The following is a 24,737-nucleotide window of genomic DNA, read 5'->3' on the forward strand; positions in this document are numbered from 1 at the left end:
AGAGCAGCTGGGCCACAGGGAGAGGGGACAGAGTTAGGGAAGGAGAGAAGAACGGCTGGCTTTTTGCCTTGTTTCGGTTTTATTCATTTAATGATGGGAGAGAGACCTGCAGGTAAAACACAGCCTTGAAGAGCTAGGGGAGCAGGGAGAACACATTGGGAGAGACTCAGAGCCTGCCTCATCCCCCTACCACCACCTAGGCAGGGCAAGAGCTTCTAAGGGCAGGAGGCCCCAAACCACTCAGCAATTCTGAGCAGTGCCCTGGTCAGCAGTAAACTCAACTCAGAAAGTAAACTTGATCAACAAAGCCTGGCTGTGGCGCAGCTTCCAGCTCTTCCAGCTCAGGGGTGCCCTAGGGAGCAGCAGGTGCGATGCAGGGCTGTGGGGTCAGCCAGGTTACCACAGACATGAGGACCCTGCCCACAGCGTGGTGCACGGAAGGGCATACAGCAGGTGTCCAGTGAAGACACGCTGGACAGAGAAGAGGTGAATGAGCAAGGCCTTACAAAAGTGCTGTGTGCCTCCGACTCCAGAGCTCAGTGGAAAAGCTTAACGCGCCCAACCCTGCTCCGCTGCTGGGATGCCAAACAGCCCTCAAGCCAGGCCTCTGAGAGGGACTTGCAAGATTACTTAATGCAGGGCTTACCCAAACAGTCAAGCCCAAAGTCCATGAAAGAAAAGTGGAATTATCTTCAGCAAAGCTACATTCAATCAGCCTGGCGTGGTGGCTCACACCTGTAATCCCAGCACTTTGGGAGGCTGAGGCGGGAGGATGGCTTGAAGCCAGGAGTTCAAGATCAGCCTGGGCAACATAGGGAGACCCCATCACTACGAAAACAAGTGTTTTAGATTAGTCATGTGTGGTGGCGTGTACCTGTGGTCCCAGCTACTCGGGAGGCTAAGGTGGGAGGATTGCTTGAGCCCTGGAGGTAGAAGCTGCAGTGAGCCACAATTGTGTCACTGCACTGAAATCTGGGTGACAGAGACCCTGTCTCAAAACAAGTCACATTCAGTGAAAAAAAAAAAAAAACAAAAACACCAACACCCTGACACTGCCCCGACCATGCGGTTTGAGCAGGTGAGGAAACAGCTGCTGTTTGGAGTGTGGCATGGCTGGTTGGATCATGAGCTGCAGAGGATCCTGTGGGGCCACTGGGCCCCTCACCCCTCAGGAAAGGGGTGTGACCTCTGGAAAAGCAGTTCCCACACCCTCCTGTGGACAGCTACTACCACTAATGCTTATTTTTCTAGAGGAAAAATGTCTCCCAGGCTGAAAACAAATCAGCTTTGCAGAGCCCTCAAAAGTGAAGCTCCAGGTTGAGCAAAGAGCCCAGCCGAGTGTAGATCCCACAGAGAAAGGTTACCGAGAAAGCTGAACGTAGTGCAGACCGCTGCGGAGGAGACACGGCGTCCGACTGGTGCCGGCATCAAAGGCGCACGCTGGGGCTGCCTGCGGGTCACTGTTTCTAAATGCATGTGAACGTTTTACAGTTTATAACGCTTATCAAAAATGTCCCCACTGCACATGACTTTCCCTCTTCTGAGCTCTACCTCTTCCTTTACTAAACTTCGGAAGGCCATTCCTCTGAACTAAGTCAATAACAGCCAGTAACAAGCCATTAGTTTTTCTCCCGGAAATAACGTCGCCTTTTCTTCACCTGGTGTCCAGCTCCTAGCACAATGACCTGCTTGTGAGACATGAGCTGAAATCCCAAGGTGCTGACTGCTCTGCCTGCATTTACAGAAAGAAAAGTTCTGGCCACACATACAGGTGTGATACCCAACGACTGATTTATCATTGAGAGTGCTGACAGAATTTCGTGTTCAGGACATAACAGAATTTCTAGAAACGACCAAACAGATCCATCTGCAAACAGAATCTGATTTACACAAACACACCCAGCACACCTTCCAGAGAGCATGGGGACCTGAGGGTGGCCGCAGGAGGCCTCGCTGCGCTCAGGGACCAGATCTTCCGAAGATGAACGCGAGAAGGGCCCAGGCAGTCACTATGCCACAGACTCTGCAAGACAATGACACTTATCAGTGGCCGGGGCACCCAGCAGGCCGAGAGGCGCCGACGCAGGCTTGCCCCTCTTCCTTCCCAGCCCTGTGCACGCCGATGTTCTTTCTCTTCGTCACTCTCCCAGTGCCAACGCTGAACTTCTGCCTCTCAAGGTTAGGCTGGCTCTGGGATGCAAACCGCAGGTGGAAAGAAAAAGGCTTTGCAGCGGGGCTCAGTGCTTCTTCAGCAATGCTGTTTCCTAACGGATGTGGCCCCTAACCCACAAGCCAGAACCTCACCAAGTTCGACTGACAGCAACTCTGCCTTTCCAGTTCAGGACCCGAACCCTGGATTCCCACTTGATCCTTCTCTGGTCTGTCGCTGACTCCACCCCGCTGCCCCCGGCTGCACTGAGCTGTGACCCAGCTGAAGCATCTCCTTCCTTCCTGACTGCTCTCATGGCATTGCCTCTACGGTCTAGCCCACACGGAAGACAACCTGAGTCGGGTCATTGACCTTCTTGCCGTAACTTCCGCGATTCCCTCTCTCCTGAGAGAAGCCCAGTCCTCCCTGGGGGACCCCGGTTCCTTCTCCCTCCTTGCTGTTCTGCTCACAGTGGCCTTTCCCTGTGACTCTCCTGGCGCCTTCTGACTGGAAGGCCCCGCCCTGCTGTCCCCTCTGTCTGGCTCACTCCAAGTGTCTAATGAGGACTCCCATCAGCTCCTCTGAACTGCAGCCTGCCACCCACCCCGACCCTTCTCTCATTTTTAATAAACACTTGTCACCCAATACGTTATAGGTTTGTTTATCCTGTTTATCTCCCCCAGCACATAAACTCCATGAGAGCAGGGATTTTCTGCTTCACTGACGAGGCCCTAGAACGACGACGGTGCCCAGCACACCAGGTGCCCCACAGACAAGCGGTGAGTATCACTGAATGACGTTCAGGGCACCACACTCGTCAACAACCCCCTTGGCAACACACACCAGTGAGCGAGCTGTGCTCGAGTCAGACCACGCTGGGATGCTGGGACCCCGGGACAGGCAGGCGGCCTCAGCCCAGCACTTACTGGAGCACGCAGTTGACGTCTGGAGAGTGCCTCCAGTAGCGGTACAGGGAGATGCAGAGGGTCGGGTGGCCCCGGTACTCCTTCAGGACGTTCCGCGCGCTGCCAAAACAAGTTTGCTGTGGTCAGCCAGGCAACAGGATCGCGCCGCCTGCTGTGATCAGGCAGGTGGAGTCAGAGAGATACAGGGATGAATGCAGGAGGGGTGGGGGACGCGGACTCAGAGGCACCTACTCCTTAAACTTGTTGGTCAGGAGTAAGAACTGGCTTCTTGTGAGTCGCCTGACATCAAACTTGCAGAGATTCTGAAACTTATGGTAGACTTGCTGCTCGCTGACCCCGGGCCATCTTTTGATGCTGAGGATGAGGATGGGAGGTCGGATACTGGGATAATCTGGACCAGAAAAATTCTAGAAAACATGCAGAACACAAGAGATTTTCCACAGTGCTTCCTGACTTCTTATCCAGTCTGAAGATCAAGAGAAACTAGGAAAGGCTCTGCTTGGGGTGGGGAGGGGAAGAGAAGGAAGGATGAGTCCGTATTGGCTTTGGTGGAGAAACACGGGGGGAAAGGAAAAGCCAGCTCTTATTTCTTCAACCACTGAAATCCCTCTCACGAGTCCCAGAGAGCACTGGCCGCTTCCCAGCGAAGGCTCTGAACTCTGAACAGGGCAAGGGGGCGAAATGAGATCAACTCACGATCTTCGGGACCCCCGCGCGGATGAGGTTCACTTGGTTCACGTAAGGAGCCAGCACGTCGAGGTACTGAGGAAAGGACGACTCAGGCACGGGGTCGATGCTGCAAGGACAGAAAACCCCAAAGCTGTCGGGCACACGGAAGTTCATCCATTTCCTTGGTCACAGCCAAGAATCCGGTGACAGAACAGGAGAAGGACACTGCCTCGGACGGCCCTCTCCCCCTCCCGCCCTCACAAGCCTGGGGCTCTGGGTGCGTGCTTCCCCAGCTGGCCAATCTTAAAGCATTCTCAGTGGCCCACATAGACGCAGAGCTTCCGGACAGTCACCATCTGCTGGTGATGGCTTGGTGAGGGTCCCACTGCTGACAAACAGCAACAGACTCGGATAATCAGCGCAAGACCACGATTCAGAGAAAGCCCCATGCTGTCCCCACTTGGCATGACATCAACCTTGATTCCAAAAGGGCATTCCTCATCCCACAGCCTCCTCCCACTGCCAGCGCCACCTCTGTCCAGGGAGCACACACACCCGAGCACAGGCCTCAGCAAAACCACGGGCCAACCAGACAGGCAGGGAGGGCTTTTAGGCCATGGGGATTAAAAGAAATAGATGTGTGACCCGGGGCACTGAGGTGCTCCACTACTGCCAGCTCCTTCCCTGTGCAGCACACACATACTCACCAGGGGGCCCATAAACAGCCAAACCACAAGAAAGAGGGTGAGGCTGGCACATTTCTTATTTAAGAAATAAGCTTCCCATCCATGTGTCACAGAACGTTTGTATTTATAACATCCACTGCCAAAATGGACAAATATAGGCAGGACCCAAGTTAATAGATTATAATCCAAAAAGATGTTTCTACATCAATCCCAAAGCACACATTAGAATTTTGACCGGCTCCTTCACCTGGCCGGCTAAGTCCTACTTAACAAACGTGCATGCCAAGGACGGTGCTGTAGCGTGTACACTGCAAATGTGTTTCTGGTGCCTATGTGCCCAAGGCTGCAGGCATCAAGGATGGTATTGCCATGGGGAAATGCACTGAAGATTCCAATGTGGGGTTCCATTCATCTCTCCCCAGCCTATGTACCCCCCAACAATGGATATGTCATTCATTGACCTGAACACTTTCTCCTCATACCTCATTGTTGCTTATGTGGCTGTAAGAAAACAAGTGAGAAACAGATCAAGCACACACACCAGGCTGGGAAGGACTGAGACAGGTGTCAGAACCTAAGCCTAACCCCACTGCCTTGGCCTCCTGACACCTGTGGGGACTGAGGGGCCACGACTCATACAGGCAGGTGCAGGGGTGGTAGGAAGGGCTACTCATGTGGCACAGGGCCATTTGTGGGCTGCTGCCCAGTCAGGGACAAGATTTCTATACCAGTGACACTTCACATTCTCCATTCTTTGGTAGGACCCTGGGACTGGGGAGGTGCTGGCTTCCAGCAAAGGCTCAATAAATCCTGACCACTGATTGAATAGCAGGATGAAAAGAAAGAATACTTACCCATGTATCTTCTGTAGAAGCAAGTGTGCCACTTTCAAAAGAACTAGGACGGAAAAAAGAAATGCAATAGAGCTTATCAAAATGTGCGTGCTCATGCTTTCTCTCATTATGTGCAAGCCAATCTGACATAAATGCAGAATCTAGGGACAGCAGGGGCATACTGCCAACAAAAAGTAAGTTTCCAGCTGGGTGTGATGGCTCATGCCTGTAATCTTAGGACACTGGGAGGTCGAGGCAGGCAGATTGCTTGAACCCAGGAGTCTGAGACCAGCCTGGGCAGCATGCTGAAACCATCTCTACAAAAAATACGAAAATTAGCCAGGTGTGGTGGCATGCACCTGTAGTCCCAGCTACTCAGGAGGATCACTTGAGCCCAGGAGGTAGAGGCTGCAGTGAGCCGAGATCCTCACCACAGAACTCTAGCCTGGGCAACAAAGTGAGACCGTCTCAAAAAAAAAAAAAAAAAAAAAAGAAAGACAGTTTCCTTTTAAAGGAACCACAATCCTTACCTGAGCCACAGAGGAAGGCATCATATGCAGCTTCGTGGGGGCACTTTGTCTTAACTAAGGCATTTTCCACCAGGAGGAGAGAGAGTTGAGCAGTCATTAGAAACACGCCCCATCCTAGCTCACTATCCACGGCAGCGGCAGCTCATACAACCTCCCCATGGTCCTGCATACCCTTCTGCGGGCCCACACTTCACCGTGGTCCTCCCCATGGTGGAGAAAGCCCCAAGCTCAGAGTTGCCTTATAAAGACCACGTTAAGGAGAAAACGGACAACTCCCAGGGCTCTTGGATGCGTCCTGGGCTCGCTCATTTGGGGCAGGAGTTACACGGAGTAAGCAAAGGAAAACCCCACACAAACCTCCCGCTCCATTGCTGTCCGGGGTGGGGATGGGGTGGGGGTGGGGGTCGAGGGGGTGGGTGGGGCGGGGGAACCAGGGTCAAGGACAAGCTCAGCTGAGCACCTCAGCACTCTGCCGACCGTGCAAGGAGTGTGGCTCATGAGAACGTACCGTATTTCTCACACCTGCTTGCGTGAACAATCTCTGGTCCAGAATTCTTGGTGGGATTCAAGTCACTATTAGAAGAGAAAAACAGAATAAAAAACAATTTGCTGAAAGTAATCCCTTGTTTTCCCCCTCAGTCCCTTAAGTTAATATAAATTTTGTAAATGTACTGGGGACATATCTTTAAGGTGCACATCTAGGCATGGACAAGTAAGGTCTTGGTAACTGGGCAACAGGAAAGGGGAAAGAAGAACGGTGCAGGAGGGGCATTTATCAAATGCTTGCCTTGAGCCCAAGGCACCAAGACAGACAAGACAGTCTCTGTCCTCCGGAGCTGTCCAGTGGCCTGTCTAGTGACAGCTACAGAGACAATTACGCCTGTCTCTTGTAAACGCAAGGCCTGAGGTATGACAGCCATGCCAGGACCCTGCAGGCTTCCGGAAGCGGAGAGCACTCATGGAGAGTCCCAAACCACAGGAACCAACGGGGTTCAAGGAATGGGAAGATGGCAGGCATTTTGAGCAGGCAAAGGCAGTGAGGAAAAGGAGGTCTGACCCCAAGAGCTGTGAGGTGAGAAGTGGGGCGGAAGCTTCCATGTGAAGGGAGGGCCAGAGGGTGGGGAAGAGCCCCTACCACCGACAGGGACTTCAGAAGCCACAGAAAGACTCTGACCAGAAAAAACAGCCCATTCAAATTCACATTCTAGATCATCATTCAAGGGGTGGTGTGGGGTATGAAGAGGGCAGGCCACAAGGCTGGGGCTACTACCACAGTTCCATGGTTGGAACGAAAAGATAATAATCCTGAGAATGCAGAGAAAGGAGAGGTTTGAGAGATTTACAGGGTCCAGTCCATAAAACTCCATTCAATAGACAACTCAGCTCTGTGACCCCTTCTAGGTCTTGGCTCCGGGACCTGGGTGAATGGAGACGGTGTATGACAAGGAAACCTTGACTTCACTGGTTTTCAATAAGATGTTCTTAGCCAGGCGCGGTGGCTCAAGCCTGTAATCCCAGCACTTTGGGAGGCCAAGACGGGCGGATCACAAGGTCAGGAGATCGAGACCATCCTGGCTAACACGGTGAAACCTCGTCTCTACTAAAAATACAAAAACTAGCCGGGCGAGGTGGCGGGCACCTGTAGTCCCAACTACTCGGGAGGCTGAGGCAGGAGAATGGCGTAAATCTGGGAGGCGGAGCTTGCAGTGAGCTGAGATCCAGCCACTGCACTCCAGCCCGGGCAACAGAGCGAGACTCCGCCTCAAAAAAAAAAAAAGATGTTCTGGAACCTCACGCGCTTAGCCTCCCGGAGCCCTAATGTCCCCATCTGTCAAACAGGCATCGTCGCCGTGGGTGTGCCCTGAGCTGTCTGTTAGGATCAGGATAGTTGTCAACAGCAGTAGCTAAGATTCGACAGACCTGGACTCCATGCAAGGGGCTAAGTCCTTTCACATCTACGAACTCATTTAATCCTCACAACAACCTTGGAGTGACACATGCTTTTCTCATCTCACAGATGGTTAAACTGAGGCACAGAGAGATTGAGTAATTCTCTCAAGGTCACTCACAAAACCAGTGAGTGGCAAAGCTGTGATTTAAACCCAGGAAGTCTGGAATCAGAGCCTGTGCATTTACAACAAAACTCCCTCTCCCCTTCACCCTCTCATGCATACACAGCCCCCAGTATCACGCCTGGTACCATCAAGACTTCCAAGTTTCCAGGCACTGCAGTGTGTTTGAGGGACAGACAGGAGTGTCAGGATGAAGGTGCCCGTAAGTCATGCAGGGTGGGAACATCAAGAAGACAGCTGTAAACACAGTGTCCTAGATGCTGAGGTCTGGACTGCAGCCACACACAGGTGCTGGGAGTTGAAGCCCAGCGGGTGGACGAGGCCACACGGGAGCCTGGGAATGAGCAGCAAAAGGGCTGAGGAGGGGCCCTTGAGAGAAAACTTAGGAGACAGGTAGAGAACACGAACCACAAGGAATGGGTTTAAAAAAATCGCACACGCACATCCAGAAGAGGGTGCCACCCCTGTTCCAAACGCCTCTCGTGCCTCGTCCTGCTGAGTGGGGACAGACCGGTGGCTCTGGGTGCCCCTGCAGAGAGAAGTGAAGGAGACAAGGCCCTGCCTGCCACAGGCTGTGGGGAAGAAGAGCACAGAGAGTTCAAGAGGTTTTGTTGTTAAGTTAGGAGAACACTTGTTGATGTGGAAGGAAATGAGAGGGAGACAAAAAGAGGTGGAGACACCCCAGGAAGGGGCAGGTAGGGGTGGGGGAGCCACCGAGCAAGGGTGAAGGTGACGAGTAGGCAGCTCCTCCTGCCTGGCCTCACACAGGGAAGGTGCCCCATTTGCTGGTGACGGGTGAGACAATGAAAAAGGGGTGCGTACAACTGTTTGACAGGCAGGGGTTGAGAGATTTCCTGTCTCTGGCTTCTCTCTCTTTGGAAACTGAGGTAAGAGGGTCATCGGAGGAAGAGGGCCATGAAGCAGGAGGAGCTGGAGGAGACCAAGTCCCAAGCAGGCATCACTGTGAAAGGTGAGCGCGCCTAGAGAGCCCAAAGCCCTGTGGGGCACAGGGAGGCCGCCACAGCCGCAGACCCTGCTCCAGCAGCAGCTCCAGGAATGGCCGTCCTCACCTGTTCAGGACTTCATAGACTTCGGAAAGATTTGACACCCTCGGGAAATTCATCTCCTACAATGATGGAAAACAAACCAGAGGAAAACATTTGCGCTTTTGTTATTCTCTATTTCAGGCAGGACCAAATGGTTGTTAAAACAGCCTGGAAAATGCTTACTCTCACAACCTCCTCTTTCTCTTCAAATAGTGCAACTATCCTTACTCCTTAGTTAAGAGGTCAGGGTACCCCAGTATCCCTGGGTTTCCTAGAAGGGCTCCCAAAAACCCAGGCTAGGAAAAAAACTCTACACACACCATCTCCCTCAGAAGATGTCTTTTAAGAGATTATCTATAAACAAAGGAAAGCGAAGCACTAGGACAAAGACCAGGGACATACATGTAGAATACAGTCATTCTAAGGCCTCGAGGGCCTAGGGGCAATGCCTAGTTACTAAACCCTAAAAGTTCATAGTAGCTGGAAATATGCCAAGTACAAATAATAACAGCCTCTGGGCAGAGACAGACCACACACCCCACTCCCATCTGTGTGGCTCCCTTCCTGGATAATTCACTCTAAGGGATCACTCTAAGGCTTCACAACATTGATCTGATGCCCCCTTCTCTGTTCCTCAGTTGTTGGTTTTTTTTTTTCCCTTGAAACAGGGTCTCCCTGTTGCCCAGGCTGGAGGACAGTGGTGCAATCTCAGCTCACTGCAACTTCCGCCTCCCGGGCTTTAAGCGATCCTCCCTCTTACGCTTCCCAAGTAGCCAGGACTACAGGCGTGCACCGACATGCCCCGCTAATTTTTGTACTTTTTGTAGAGATGGAGTTTCATGCCCCGCTAATTTTTGTACTTTTTGTAGAGATGGAGTTTCACCCACATTGCTCAGACTGGTCTCAAACTCCTGGGCTCAAGCTACTCACCCACCTCAGCCTCCCAAAATGCTGGGATTACAGGTGTGAGCCACTGTGCCTGGCTATTCTCAGTTTCATTTCTAAGCAGCATTCAAACCAGTTGGGTCTCTCTTCTCTACACGTGGTGCATAGCCTCGACCCCACAACAGAATCACCTGGGGAGCTTTAGAAATACCACCTGGCCTCACTCTAGGTCAGACAAGAAGCTGCCAGTGCAGCTATCAGCATTTTCAACTTCCCATGAGATTCTAACATGTTGTCAGGGCTGAGAACCCATGACTAGGGGGCTCAATAAAGAAGAGGTTTTCTCAAGATTCTTCAGGAGGGAACCTCCTCCCCCTGTGCTCTGTACACATGTTGCAAATATTCCCAAGGCATGCATCAAGTTCTAAAATAAGTTGTTCTGTTGTCTGATCTAAACACAAAAACTCTATACAAATAAGTCAAAATGTGGAAACTGAAATGAGAGGAAGGGAATAAAAGTCATATATAAGCTAATACAATGACCCACAGGTGCCAAAATACAAAAGGCAACTGATACTGGTTTGAAGACAGAAAAGCATCCAGGAACAACTTTGAAGAACACAAGTGGCCGGCCGGGCGCGGTGGCTCACCCCTGTAATCCCAGCACTGTGGGAGGCCAAGGCGGGTGGATCATGAGGTCAGGAGATCGAGACCATCCTGGCTAACACGGTGAAACCCCGTCTTTACTAAAAATACAAAAAATTAGCAGAGCATGGTGGTGCGCACCTGTAATCCCAGCTCCTCAGGAGGCTGAGGCAGGAGAATTGCTTGAACAAGGGAGGCGGAGGTTGCGGTGAGCCAAGATCATGCCATTGCACTCCAGCCTGGGTGACAGAGCAAGACTCCCTCTCAAAAAAAAAAAAAAAAAAAAAAAAAAAAACACGGAAAACAAAAAACAAAACAAAACAAAAAAACAAGAAAAAAAAACCCCATAAGAGAAAGCCAAGTGGTATTGTTACGGAAAAAGCAGTCCTTAACCCGAAGCAATTCTATTCATTACCTTCCAGATATCCTTTGTTACATTCTTGGTATCAATGAGAACAGGAAATAGGCTGTGGATATTCTGCTTAAATTGATCGTAGCTTTCTGAGGGGAAAAACCCAGGTGGTCAAGAGTGAATTTGTTTGTTGGCAAAAATGGGAAGGAATATTCTTGAACCTAGTTTGCCACCGGCACTGATTAATAAAGCAAACTGAAACAAAACAGGAATTGAAAACACCATTAATCCTAGCCACTAAGGATTTCTAAACTCAGATCAACCTGCCATCACCAATTTTAATAGTAAAGCCCAAATGGTTTTCTTTTAAATTCAGGATGCATTCTACTGCCAACCTTAGTTAATGTAGTTTGCGAAGTTCTAGCCGATGGGGTAAGACTTACAAATAGAAGTATTATCAGAAAGGCAGACGAAATCCTTTGTAAATAACTGCTCAGAGAAAAATCCAACAACAAAAAATCAACTAAAAATTATAACTAGCAAAGTGTCCTGATAAAAGAAAATTTATGTAAGAACTCAGTTGGTAAAATTATACCTGCATCTAAAGAGGTTTATTGCAAAACACACACTAAAACAAAAAACCCTGTGATCTCTTCCCACTACTCTCCCATTTCCTACTCCCCAAAGGCAACCACTTGCTGTTCCTTTTTTTGGTATTTATTCCCATCTCTCTAGCACATGCGTGGTGCAGTGTTAGACACCTCACTCCTGACCTCCCACCAGCTGACAGGGTAATGACCCCTCTCATTGCACCTCCACCCACGTGCCTATTTGGACGAACGGAGGCAAGATGGCACACTTCCGGGTTCTTCATCACCAACTTTTCCTGCGTGCGTGAAAATGCAGCCGGTGCCCGGGAAGGTGCAGACCAACCGGGCATGCGCCAGGTGACGTCAATCCGAAGAGACCAAGATTTACCTGGTCGCACCTACGGAACGCCCCCCCCGACACGCCCGTGTCCCGCCTATTGCCCTCCCACTCCTAGAAAAGCCGCTCCCGGCAGACGCCCCGTGCGGACTTCCCAGCCCCCAGTCGGGACTGTATCAGGAACTCCGCCTGAGAGCTCACCGGGGGACTCTCTTGGCCTCCTTTGCCGGAGGCCGACAGTCCTCTCCCTACCCACCTTCTTCCCTGAAGCTAGGTGACCAAAAATAAATTTGCAGTTTTGCTCCTACCCTTGCCTACTCGCTGGTTCTTTTGTGCCCGCTCTGGTGGTCTTAGAAAAACAAATCAGTGCCCATCTCTGTCGCCCCCATGCACGTCGTTCACAAAAGGCTCTGTGGTGGCTACAGTGACTTCTCCTTTCTTGCACAGCTTTTGTTCTCCTAGCGATTATTTTGTCATACTTAGTTTTTTAGTGAATGCATATTATTAATTTCACCACTAATTCTCCTCCAACTCTCTCAGTATGCCTAAACTCAGGTGTTTTACCGTTTCTTGGGGAAATGTCTCCTAAAACTTTTAATCTAGATTAGTGTTCTTTATATATTAATTCATTTAATCTCACAACAACTCTGATATTGGCACTATTATCCCAATCTTACAATTAAGGTAATGTCAACTCGCTGGTGACTACACACGTCGTGAGTGTGGGACGGAGATCACCAAGGCTCGAGTCCCCACTTTTACCCACTAGGCTGCACCACTGCATGTCCAATAATGGAATCAACCATGGAAAAGCAGGGGACAGCCAGAAGACAGTGTCACATGACACTGAAGCAGCATTTATTAGGGTTTTTTTTTTTTTTGAGACGGAGTCTCACTCTGTCCCCCAGGCTGGAGTGCAGTGGCCAGATCTCAGCTCACTGCAAGCTCCACCTCCTGGGTTCATGCCATTCTCCTGCCTCAGCCTCCCTGAGTAGCTGGGACTACAGGATCCTACCACCTTGCCCCGCTAGTTTTTTGTATTTCTTAGTAGAGACGGGGTTTCACTGGGTTAGCCAGGATGGTCTCGATCTTCTGACCTCCTGATCCGCCCGTCTCAGCCTCCAAAAGTGCTGAGATTACAGGCTTGAGCCACTGCGCCCGGCCTATTAGGTTTTTAACAACATAAAATAATGCTTTGGATAAGTGAAAAAAAGTCAAACAAAAATCAAATCTTTACATACATATTTACATTTTTACATACATTTACATATTTACATACAGTGTAATCAAATATGTAAAAAAATTCAGGATACTAGCTGATTAAAGGTGACTTCTGACTTCACGCATTTCTGATTTTGTCAAGTTTTATACAGTAACTCTGAACAGCTTTACTAATGGGGAGAGAGGTATCAATTCAAATTTAATTTTTTTTCCCCTTGACAAAGTCTCCTGGCTTTCCACTCTGTGGAGACAGTAACAGATCAGAGTACAGGCCTCTGCCCGAACTCTCCAGAAACCTGCAGACGCTGGGGAGGAATGTGCATTTTAGGGGCTGCCTCAGGAGTACAATTCTGGACCAGTCCCTCTGCCAGATGGCAAACTAGCATGAAGGAAGAGAAATGACAGGTTTGCCCCTACCTGGGAGGGGTCTGAAGAACTTCTCATGGAGGTGCAGCAGGTCCATCATCATATTATGTCCCACTAAGGGCTACTTGGGAGTAAATCAACAAGTGAGAGAAAATAAAAAATATAATACAGACACTACAGACTAACAGTTTCTTGCAAAAGATGTAGCATTAGAACCCACTGCAATTCTGATCACTTGACAGTTCCATCCTAACCTTCCTTTGCCTCCATGAAAGGTAGTTCAACCGCTTAAATGCCAACAAAAAGAAAAAAGAAAACAATTTGCAAGTAGGAGGCACGTAAGGCAGGGTCTGCGCTGGAAATCTATACTGTGAAGCAGGCGCTTGCAGTTTCCTAAGTAGTTTTAGATCAGTTAGTACTGAAATTCCTGCGTTACAGAAGGGAGCAAAGAAGTAGTACTGTTTCTTATGGATACTCTTGCCCCAAATTAACCTATCATGATTTGGTGAAAGCAAGGTTAGATCCACGAAGCTAGTTATAAATGAGAAGGAAGGCCAGGTGCAGTGGCTCACGCCTGTAATCCCACCATTTTGGGAGGCCAAGGCAGGCAGATTTACTTGATCCCAGGAGTTCGAGACCACCCTGGGCAACACTGCAAGATTCCGTCTCTACAAAAAAACAAAACAAAACAAAACAAAACAAAAACAAAACAAAACAAAACAAAAAAGCAAAAATTAGCCAGGTATAGTGGCATGTGCCTGTAGCCCCAGCTACTTGGGAAGCTGAGGTGTGAGTCTTACTTAAGCCTGGGAGGTCAAGGCTGCAGTGAGCCGTGTTCATGCCACTGCACTCCTTCCTGCCTGGGTGACAGGTGAGACCCTGTCTGAAAGTAAAACATGAAAAAAATTAATGAGAAGGAATCACTTATCTTAAGGAATTTTATCTTGTTGTTGAAGGAGCTTTCAGTATCTATGACCAGAAATACAAAAGACTGCCTTTAGGCCAAGAAGAGAGACATGTTTTCCTACCTTCTGGGCTTTCACCAGCATTTGGAAAAAGACAGAAAAACCCCTTGCAGAGAGAAGAATATTTTCCTTCCAACAGCTCTCTCGGTCACAAGAGGTGTTCTGAAGATACCAACGATGTTGTTTACTCACTTTCTTCACTACCACCTGAAAAGCAGGGACAAATGCCCTGAATCCTGGGTTACTGGGAATGAGGCCTAAACAAACGGCTCTGCATCTCAAAACAAAAGGAAAGGGGGAAAAACTAGCAGCGTGCAAGAGAAAAGCTTTTCAGAGGCCAGATTTGGCCAAATGAGAGAGAAACGATGGAGCCACTGACACCCTGGTCTCAGGTGAAAACTCACCCCTTCATCTTTCAGCACTGTCCAGATGTCGGGGAGGGCCTGTCTCAGCACCAGTTGGACCTCAAAGGCCTGGAAGCCTGCAGCAGGGAAACACAGGGGCACACAGTACCTGGAACCTTGTGGCATGTTCCCCACAAGAGAAGCCTAGGAGGAGCAGAAGCTGAGAGATGGAGAGGTCAAGTGGAAAGGCAGCTTGAAGGGTGTCTAAGCCCACGAGCCATGTGGCAGGGCCTGGCCTGTCATGATGGGATCTGGGGCAGCATTCTAAGAGTTTTTTATCTCAGGGCCACTCTTAAGTAGGGGATGCCATAGAGTCTGTGTTTATGTGAGTCACAGCTATTGATATTAAGCATGTTAGAAATTAAAACTCCTTCGGCCGGGCGCGGTGGCTCAAGCCTGTAATCCCAGCACTTTGGGAGGCCGAGACGGGCGGATCATGAGGTCAGGAGATCGAGACCATCCTGGCTAACATGGTGAAACCCCGTCTCTACTAAAAAATACAAAAAAAAACTAGCCGGGCGAGGTGGCGGGCGCCTGTAGTCCCAGCTACTCGGGAGACTGAGGCAGGAGAATGGCGTAAACCTGAGAGGCGGAGCTTGCAGTGAGCTGAGATCCGGCCACTGCACTCCAGCCCGGGCGACAGAGCGAGACTCTGTCTCAAAAAAAAAAAAAAAAGAAATTAAAACTCTTATATTTAAAAAATGTTTTTAAATAACAAAAACCTGTTATACAAGAACAAAAGTAACACTTATAAAAAAGAACTATTTTCTAAAACAAAAACTTTAGAGAGAAAAGTGACACTGTTTTACATTTTTGCAAATCTCTAACATTTGGCTGGAATGTGATCGTTGAAACAGAAGAAAATCCAGCCTCAAGGCTGGGCGCGGTGGCTCATGCCTGTAATCCCAGCACTTTCAGAGGCTAAGGAGGACAGATCACCTAAGGCAGGAGTTCGAGACCAACATGGCCAACATGGTGAAACCCTGACTCTACTAAAAATACAAAAATTAGCCAGGCATGGTGGCGGGTGCCTGTAATCCCAGCACTCAGGAGGCTGAGGCAGGAGAATCCCTTGAACCTGGGAGGCGGAGGTTGCAGTGAGCCGAGATGGTGCCACTGCACTCCAGCTTGGGCAACAAGAGTGAGACTCCGTCTCAAAAACAAAAAAGAGAAGAAAGAAAGAAAAGAAAAAGAAAAAGAAAATCCAGCCTCAAGCAGATATGTAGGTGGAAAAGGGAACAGAATTACCAGCCTTATCAAATGACTTTGGATATTCTTTAAAACTGTACCAAATTCAACAAGTGGTAGTTTCTTAAAGATTAATTGCAATGAGGAATCTGAAACCATCATTAATGAGTTTTCTTGTACTGCTACATTACAATCCACTGGCCTATCTCATACCTAGAATAGATCTCTTATCCATGAGAAAAGATAGTGCACAATAGTAACATCATGTGCTAGTAGTTTGGAAAATACTGGTCGCAGGGTTATGTAGGTCTCTCGAATGTTTGCACATATTATACACAACACCAACAGAAGACGCTGGAAAATATGATCACTGATCTCATCAGAAAGGTTGTGGCACTGGGAAGCTGTCAAGCTTATGGCGGCACATGAAAATTCTTCAAAATTCCAGTTTTTGATTGAAAGCTGTAATTTTATCCTAGGAAATACTGCGAGTTATCTTCCTTGAAGTGACAGGCTGTTTTTTTTTTTCCTTTGAAACAGAGTCTCGTTGTGTAGCTCAGGCTGGAGTGCAGTGGCGTCATCTCGGCTCACTGCCTTGGCCTCCCAAAATGCTGGGATTATAAGCATGAGCCACTGTGCCCGGCCAACAAGCTTTATTCATTGAGAAAATGACTGTGAAACCTTCAAGTCTAAGCAACCAATCAGTTCTTTCCAGTAAAAATGATATTTCATGGGGCCAGGTGCGGTGGCTTATGCCTGTCATCCCAGCACTTTGGGAGGATCATCTGAGGTCAAGAGTTCGAGACCAACCTGGCCACCATGGTTAAACCCCATCTCTACTAAATATCCAAAAATTAGCCGGGAATGGTGGCGGGCACCTATAATCCCAGTGACTCAGGAGGCTGAGGCAGGAGAATCATTTGAACCTGGGAGGCGGAGGTTGCAGTGAGCCAAGATCGTGCCATTGCACTCCAGCCTGGGCAACAAGAGCAAAACTATATCCAAAAAAAAAAAAAAAAAAAAAAAGCAGCTAATTCAGCTCTCAACTCAAAAGACTGCATGCACAAGCACTTTTCCTTGACACAATCACTGTATTTTGGCACACAGCCGAGCAATGTTTTATGCATACTTATTTTTTATATACCTATATTGACATATAATATTTAAAAGATGAGTAATCAAAAGATTGAGATTTAATACAACCAAGAATATTAGTTTTTCACTAAGGAGGCTGCTAGTAAGACTGGCCTTTCCGTTTTTAACTGAGAGTAAGTGGTAATGAAGAACACAGTATGATGCTCCTGCCTTAATTTGTGCTGAGGTGCCAACAGCTTTGTCCGACATTGCTTGGCACCAAAATGGCACAATGACAATAGCAAGTGCAGCTGAGGGATACTTGGAAAACTGTTCTGATCTCACAGACCCATTGGAAAAGGTCCCAGAGACTCTAGGATCCACAGACCAGCCTCTGAGAGCTGCTAAGCTATGGCACATTCACTGTGGCTCCACACCCACACGGTGGGGGAAAAGTTTAGAGATGAACAAAAGTCAAAATAATACAGAGTATACAGGACTGAGATAAAAGGGATGGCTCAGGAATGGAACTTGACCTTCTCAGTCTTGAAACCCAAAGTATGTTGAAAGCCTTCAACATGTGAATGCAGGTCAGAGCTTTAACCACAAAGACTATGTATCTCCCGAACAAATGCTGGCTGGCATCAGACTCAGTCATGAGGCATTCAGGACCAGGATCCCAAGAAAGGGTGTTTCCCCCAACTCCTGGCAGGTGACAGTGACCTGTCCCAATGCTCCTACACTGGGAGGAACAGCCCCTGCCTACCAGCGATCCCAGGAAGAGTCATACAGTCGCCTTCCTTGGCCAGGTCCAGCCACCGTGTCACTTTGTCAATCACCGCCTTGATTTGGTCTTTATCCAGAGAGCTGAAAATGGGCACATGAAAAGTGAAAAATTCAGAGAAAAACACATCAGAACCGCAGGACTATGTTAACATGAGAGCAGTTTCTGAGCCCTCTGGTTTTCATGTTGCAATCTACAAAGAAAATGAACCAAAAGAAGACAATTTCTTCTCTGAGGCTCTTATGCAATAGGAAGCCAAACAATTGGAAGAATAGCCCACACCCTTCCATAGGATCCAGGCATATATTCAATCCCCTCCTGCTTCACTACGATGTGTGGAGGAAAAGCTATTGGGATCCAGCCAATACCAAGCATTGCTATCAGGACCGTCTTCTTTATTCAGCTTTCAGGGGTGATAAAGTCCCTATCTGGGACACTCAGAAAAAGACAAGGACTTTGGTAAACACATTGTCTCTTGCGTCAGACACAGAACCTAATGTCATTTTGAGATAAGGAAAGGGCTTTCTCTAACTCTTGACAATGAAAGAAGGTTAAAAATTCAACTTGTTTTTCCCTTACAAAAAGCTACATTTTTATATGAAAACCAGCAGGAAAAATACAAAGAGACAAAAATTCCTCCAACATAACAGAATTATCTGGAAGAGATCATCACTCATCTCATTTCAGTTGTTCATTTAATCTCCCCTTTCCTGATAAACGCAAAGAGCTTCCATGCCTTGTTCAAACCCACACCTAGCTGACAGCATTTGGCTCCAGGTGAGGGTGCCAGCCCCAAGGCCCCTGGCCCGTCTACCCACAATGCTGTTGCTCTCCCTGTGGTCACTCCTGACCCCAGCTCTACAGGAATACGAGGTTTCGGAGACTGGGCCGGCACAGATAGCCAAAGTAAAAAGGCAGAGTTCCCGGCCTCCGGCCTAGGGCAGCAGGGTCAGGCACGGTGAGGCAGACACAGCCTAACTAAGGTGCACATCTGAAGTCAGTGCCCAGTATGACTGGTACAGCCAAGGTTGCCCGTGAGATATCCTTGAAAAATCCCTCAGAAGATCACATGGGGGATCAACAGAACATCTCACAGCAAGTCCAACAGAGCCATTTCTTCCTCTCTAGCACGGGAATGGAATTCTTGTTTCTTTGAGTTCCAAATTAGGAGTCAGTTTCTTTTTCAACACGGAAACTCACACCCGACGCAGTAAGAGGTTCATGAGGGAGTGGCACACGATGGAGACAGGATGAAAGCCATTCTCAGCTCAGCTACATGGAGAGCAGCACCAGTCGCACTGGCGACTGAAGCCATCCCCGCCAGGTATGGATGGAGGTCGCCACATTCCTGGAAACAGCATGCCCGCCCAAGGGAAATGCAGACAACAGCAACAAGGAAACCAAAAGGAACCTGGAGAAACAGGCCATACCTGCGAACTCTCCAGTTCCCAGTCAGGATATCGTGTCGAATTTTCTTCTCCTGTTCTTCATTCATATATGGGATTCCGTTTTTGAGAAACTTAAGACAGAAACAGAACAGGGAGACAAGTCAGAGGGATCCTCTGTGCCTGATCTCACAAGGACAGATAGAAAGGGGAAAGGAAATGGGTTGTATAGGCCAGTTAGTCTAGATAACTTTTAAGACATTCCCAAGCCGGGTGCAGTGGCTCATGCCTATAACCCTGGCACTTTGGGAGGCCGAGGCAGGTAGATTGCTTGAGGTTAGGAGTTCAAGACCAGCCTGACCAACATGGGGAAACCCCGTCTCTACTAAGTAAAATACAAAAAGAATTAGCTGGGTGTGGTGGCAGGTGCCTGTAATCCCAGCTACTCAGGAGTCTGAAGCAGGAAAATCACTTGAACCTGGGAGGCAAAGATTGCACCACTACACTCCAGCCTGGACAACAGAGCAAGACTCTATCTCAAAAACCAACCAACAAACAAACAAACAGAAAGACATTCCCGTTCCCCTCCTCCAATGCCACTACCTTGTTATAGTTGAAGCCATACTGATTCAAAAACTGAACACTGGAAGCCTGGAAAGAGAATTCTGAGTCCAAAATCCCAAACGTTGTAGGGAAGAGAAAAAAGTTACACGAATGGGCTATATACCTATAATAAAAGAAACATACAGAAAAAAAGTCACAACCATCTAAAAAAACTCTGGTTCCCAGGGCAGGCTTCAGAGTGGGCGCTTTCTTTTAGGTAAGAAGAATCTGAGTGTGCCTGAGTGTCAGGATTTCAGGAGCTATGTGTTTCAGGAGCTATGATTGGCACTGGGGGTGCTAAATGAAAAAGGCAGAGAGCCTGCCTTCAGGGCCAGGGTCTACCACAGAGACAGCCCCTCCACAAGTCGCCCAGGGATGCCAGGTTAGGGCGTGCAGGCTGGCACCCTCAGCTACTCATGGGGGGTGAGGAGGCATCCTGATAGTTGAGGCATCCTTTCTGCCTACTGTGTCAGGTAGTTCAAACATCATTTTCATTATACAACACTGTGTCAGGTGCTTTTATTAATATAGGTGCACACTGGAAATGATAGAAATGGGGACAGGAGCACTTAAGGTACACAGCGAATCTAGCGCGAAAGGTACTGCTTCCAGAGAGACATCAAAGACAACGTGGAATGCACAGAGGGCAGAGCGAGTGGAGGAACAGACCCAGGAGAGAATACAGAACATCCAGGGCAAAAGTGATCAGGGCACCTGAGGCAGAATTTGAAGGGGGCAGCTGTGGAACGTAAGTGGGCAAGCAACATCCTTTGCAGAAGCTCTTGATACGTACTTGTTTGCCTCTCCTTCAATAGCGGAAAACACAGACAATCCTGAAAGAATGACCGTAGAGGGAATGAATGCCAAGGAAAAGCGCCCTGAATTTCACTACAAAGACAAAACAATTCAAACAGTACTTTGGGCCCTACAACAGAATAACATCTTTAACGACAAACAAAAAAGAATCCTCTACAACAGGATAACATCTTTAATGACAAACAAACAAGAAAAGACAGACTGGAAACATGAGAAATGTGAAATTGTAATTCACACTGAATTTGCTAAAATCTAATTGTGGCCTGTTCTTCAAATACAGAAGTAAATACTAAAGTGACATTCTCATAGTTTTAAAACTAACCACAGAAAATACCAAAAACCATTAAGATGTATATATTTAACTCATTTAAAATGTCTATTCCTCCCCTCTCAAAGAAAACCATACGCAAAGTAAAAAAAGACTTCAGGCTGGGCACTGGTGGTTCACGCCTGTAATCCCGACACTTTGGGAGACTAGGCAGGTGGATCCCTTGAGGCCAGGAGTTCGAGACCAGCCTGACCAACATGGTGAAACCCTGTCTCTACTAAAAACACAAAAGCTAGCTAGGTGTGTTGGTGCACGCCTGTAATCCCAGCTACTCAGGAAGCTGAGGCAGGAGAATCGCTTGGGCCTGGGAGGTGAGGGTATTGCAGTGAGCCCAGATTGAGCTATTGCACTCCAGCCTGGGCAACAGAGCAAGACTCTGTCTTCTCCCACCACCCTCCAAAAAAGGACCTGAAATTTGGGTACAACAATGGAAACATAACCACAACTGTTTCCCATACTTCTCAAAGAGGTCTTACAATTAAAAACAAATGAATAACAACAACAAAAACCCATAACAGGAAAGTAGTAAAGGATCAGGATAGAGAGGAAAACACACACACACGTTCAGCATCATTCATAGTAAAAGCAGGGGTTGGGCATGGCAGCACTCCCAGCTACTTGAGAAACTGAGACTGGAGGATATCCAGAGCCCAAAAGTTTGAGCCCAGCCTGGGCAACATAGCAAAACCCCATGGTGCCGGGGGAGGGCACAGACAAATCCAGAAAAGTAAAATCTGGCCCAGGGTCTGTTTCTGTAAATATAGTAACATTTTACTGGAATGGAGCCAAGCTCACTTGTTCATGTATTATCTACAGCTAATTTCACATTACAAAAGCAGGATTGAGTAGCTGTAAAAGAAACCACAATATGCAACTCTTTATTTTTACTTTTTTTTATTTTTTGAGACGGAGTCTCGCTCTGTCGCCCAGGCTGGAGTGCAGTGGCCGGATCTCAGCTCACTGCAAGCTCCGCCTCCTGGGTTCACGCCATTCTCCTGGCTCAGCCTCCCACGTAGCTGGGACTACAGGCGCCCGCCACCTCGCCCGGCTAGTTTTTTGTATTTTTTTTAGTAGAGACGGGGTTTCACCTGTGTTAGCCAGGATGGACTCGATCTCCTGACCTCGTGATCCGCCTGTCTCGGCCTCCCAAAGTGCTGGGATTACAGGCTTGAGCCACCGCGTCCGGCCCACAATATGCAACTCTTAACAGCTCTGTCTTGACCAACCTGGCCAGTAATGGTGAAACTCCATCACTACTAAAAATACAAGAATTAGCCGGGCCTGGTGGCTGATGCCTGTAATCCCAGCTGCTCGGGAGGCTGAGGCAGGAGAATTGCCTGAACCTGGGAGGTGGAGGTTGCAGTGAGCCCACATCACGCTACTGCACTCCAGCCTGGGCAACAGAGCAAGACTCCATCTCAGAAAATAAATAAATAAATCAACAGACCTGTATGAGCTGATACAGAAAGACCTCCAAACCCTTGGTCAGGCGCAGTGGCTCACGCCTGTAATCCCAGCACGTTGGGAGGCCGAGGCAGGCGGATCACGAGGTCAGGAGATCGAGACCATCCTGGTTAACATGGTGAAACCCCAGCTCTACCAAAAACACAAAAAATTAGCCGGGCATTGTGGCAGGCGCCTGTAGTCCCAGCTACTCAGCAGGAGAATGGAGTGAACCCGGGAGGCGGAGGTTGCAGTGAGTCGGGATTGCGCCACTGCATCAAGGACAAAAAAAGTTTCTGAAGCTGGGATGACCTTAAAAAATTATTTTTGTGTGTAAATTTCCTTAAGAAAAAAATCACAGGCCATGTGTGGTTGCTCATGCTGATAGTTCCACCACTTTGAGAGGCAGAGGCAGAAAGATTGCTTGAGCCCATGAAGTCAAGACCAGCCTGGGCAACATGGCAAAAATCCACCTGAAAAAATTTAAAAATTAGCTGGGTATGGTGGTGAGCCTGTAGTCTCAGTTTACTCAGGAGGCTGACGTGCTAGGATCACTTGAGCCCAGGAGGTCTAGGCTGCAGTGAGCTGAGACCATGCTACTGCACTCCAGCCTTGGTGACAGAGCAAGACCCTGTCTCAAAATAAAATAAAATAAAATAAAAATCGCACACACATAGTTTTACTTGAAAGAGTAACAGTGATTGTTCCTTAACACTGACTTATTTAAGCATGGAAACAATGCCGCTAAAGTTTGTTTGCTCCGAAGTGTTGATTTCATATGTATAAAATGGCCCCAAACATTCCATATGTATAAAATGACCCAAAACAAAAAAGCATACAAAATGATACTCAATATCCTTGCAAAATCTCAGAGCTGTTTTTACAGTAGGAAACGCAAAGTCAATACTCTATATTCTTGAAAAATCTCAGAGCTGTTTTTACAGTAGGAAACACAAAGTCAATACTCTATATTTCTTGAAAAATCTCAGAGCTGTTTTTACAGTGGAAACACAAAGACAATAAAAATACCTTCTCGAAAAACTCTAACAGCTGGATATTAAACTCACCAATCTGACAGACTGTAAATTGCTGAACACTCTGACGGGTCTTTAGGTACCACTCCGATGGCAAATCAAAAAGACTGTGAACAAACAGGCATCTCATTCCATGAGCAATGACATCCCATCCCGGCACTATGGCCTCCGCGGCAGGATCACCACTCTCAACGGGGAGGATTTTTTCCTTGTTACAACTAGGGAACACTACCATCATTTAGTGGACAAAAGCAAGGTTCCCCAACACGTAGGAGCAAGCCACGCAAAACGTCCTGCCCCGCAAATGCCAACAGGCTGCTGGCCAGAAACAATGCCGGTCTGGCCAGGATCTTATACAGAGGGGACACAGTTTTAGTTTTACCTGATCTGCTGGGGTCCAGACAGGTTAGATCGAAGGCCCGTGAACTCTATGTCCAGACCTGATGGGAAGGAAAAAAATACCAGTCCTCGGGTGCGGAACATCGCCAGCACTCCTCACGCTGTAGATCTGCAGGCGGCCAAGGCACCTGGGCTCACCTCTGTGCTCAAGAAGCAGGGGAGGTCAGGAAGGGAAAATGGAGGAACCGAGGCAAGGAGCAGCCAGGCACCCCCGCCCTGGGTCGCACCTGGGCGCACGGGGCTCTGGCCAAAAGGCACGTGGGGCTCGGGGTGTACTCGCTGCTCAAAGTCCTGCCGCCCCGGGGCTGGAGAAGGAAGCCCCCTGTCCTTACGGAGGCCCTCTCTGAGGCCCTGTGGCCTGGCAACCGTCCCGCCACCCCCTCCCCAAGCTTGCCCGGGGCAAGGGGCTCTGGCCGGCACAGCCGCGAATCCCATGCGCCTCACCCACGAAGTCCGCCTCCTGGACGAGCTCCTGCAGCAGAGGGAGGCTCTCCTCGAACTCGTCGGCGCCTACGTCCATGGCCGCGCAGCTCTGTCGAGTAGCCCAGCGCTATCACGTGCTGTCCCCGCGCTGCCGTCGCGCAGCCGGGTCTTAAAGGGCGCGCGTGGAAACCCGGCAGGCGCCTCCGCCCCACGTGCATAGCTCCCAGTTTGCGGCTGGCGTCGACCACACCTGCTTGAGGGTGTTTTAATTGTACGATTTGCTACAGAGATTTGATTGCAATTGCAATCAAAGCCTGTTTACCTGGCTCCTCAGCAATTCCTTTGCAGCCCTTAACGTGAAAATGTCATTTACGTGGACTTAGAATGTTAAGAGGCGTGGCAGGAGAGGAAGACAGAGTCCCCAGAAAGGGTGAAAGCAGAAAAGCGGAGCAGGAACAACCCCGAACGCAACTGCAACAAGCAGATTCATTGCTGTGGCTCACGGTCTTCTAAATCACCCCTTCCCAACTTCTCCATCACTTCCAATATTAGTCTGTCCCCATTCCCTCTCCCACGCCCCTGGA

The 24,737-nt window shown here is 48.7% G+C and overlaps 1 protein-coding gene across 2 annotated transcripts; it reads right to left on the minus strand.

The window, feature by feature from the left end:
* Window positions 1-1,775: 1,775 nt before the first annotated feature.
* Window positions 1,776-24,306, minus strand: PNLDC1 (PARN like, ribonuclease domain containing 1). 2 transcript variants are annotated; one of them, XM_010368493.2, is made up of 19 exons: window positions 24,175-24,306; window positions 23,714-23,870; window positions 23,365-23,438; window positions 20,504-20,543; window positions 19,711-19,834; window positions 19,153-19,241; window positions 17,705-17,805; window positions 14,677-14,753; window positions 14,336-14,479; window positions 13,359-13,428; window positions 10,857-10,942; window positions 8,936-8,991; window positions 6,302-6,366; window positions 5,794-5,847; window positions 5,285-5,327; window positions 3,772-3,871; window positions 3,307-3,482; window positions 3,076-3,174; window positions 1,776-2,023 (listed from the first exon to the last, which is right to left on the minus strand). In XM_010368493.2, the coding sequence occupies exons 2-19, from the start codon at window positions 23,812-23,814 to the stop codon at window positions 1,960-1,962; spliced, it is 1,563 nt and encodes a 520-aa protein (XP_010366795.2). In that variant the 5' UTR covers window positions 23,815-23,870; window positions 24,175-24,306; the 3' UTR covers window positions 1,776-1,959. The 2 variants fall into 2 exon arrangements, with proteins under 2 accessions (XP_010366795.2, XP_010366794.2); XM_010368492.2 differs by having other exon boundaries at window positions 23,714-23,771; window positions 24,175-24,299.
* Window positions 24,307-24,737: the final 431 nt, after the last annotated feature.

The sequence above is a fragment of the Rhinopithecus roxellana genome, chromosome 4 (assembly GCF_007565055.1).
Source record: "Rhinopithecus roxellana isolate Shanxi Qingling chromosome 4, ASM756505v1, whole genome shotgun sequence".
Classification (NCBI taxonomy): Eukaryota; Metazoa; Chordata; class Mammalia; order Primates; family Cercopithecidae; genus Rhinopithecus; species Rhinopithecus roxellana.

Coding starts and splice junctions, on each gene's coding strand:
- PNLDC1 (XM_010368492.2), bottom strand. CDS start 24,250: ATGGACGTAGGCGCCGACGAGTTCGAGGAGAGCCTCCCTCTGCTGCAG. Junction 20,544..23,364: donor ATTTACAGTCTGTCAGATTG/GTGAGTTTAATA, acceptor TCATTCTTTCAG/GATTGTCTGTGTTTTCCGCT. Junction 5,848..6,301: donor AAGCAGGTGTGAGAAATACG/GTACGTTCTCAT, acceptor AAAATGCCTTAG/TTAAGACAAAGTGCCCCCAC.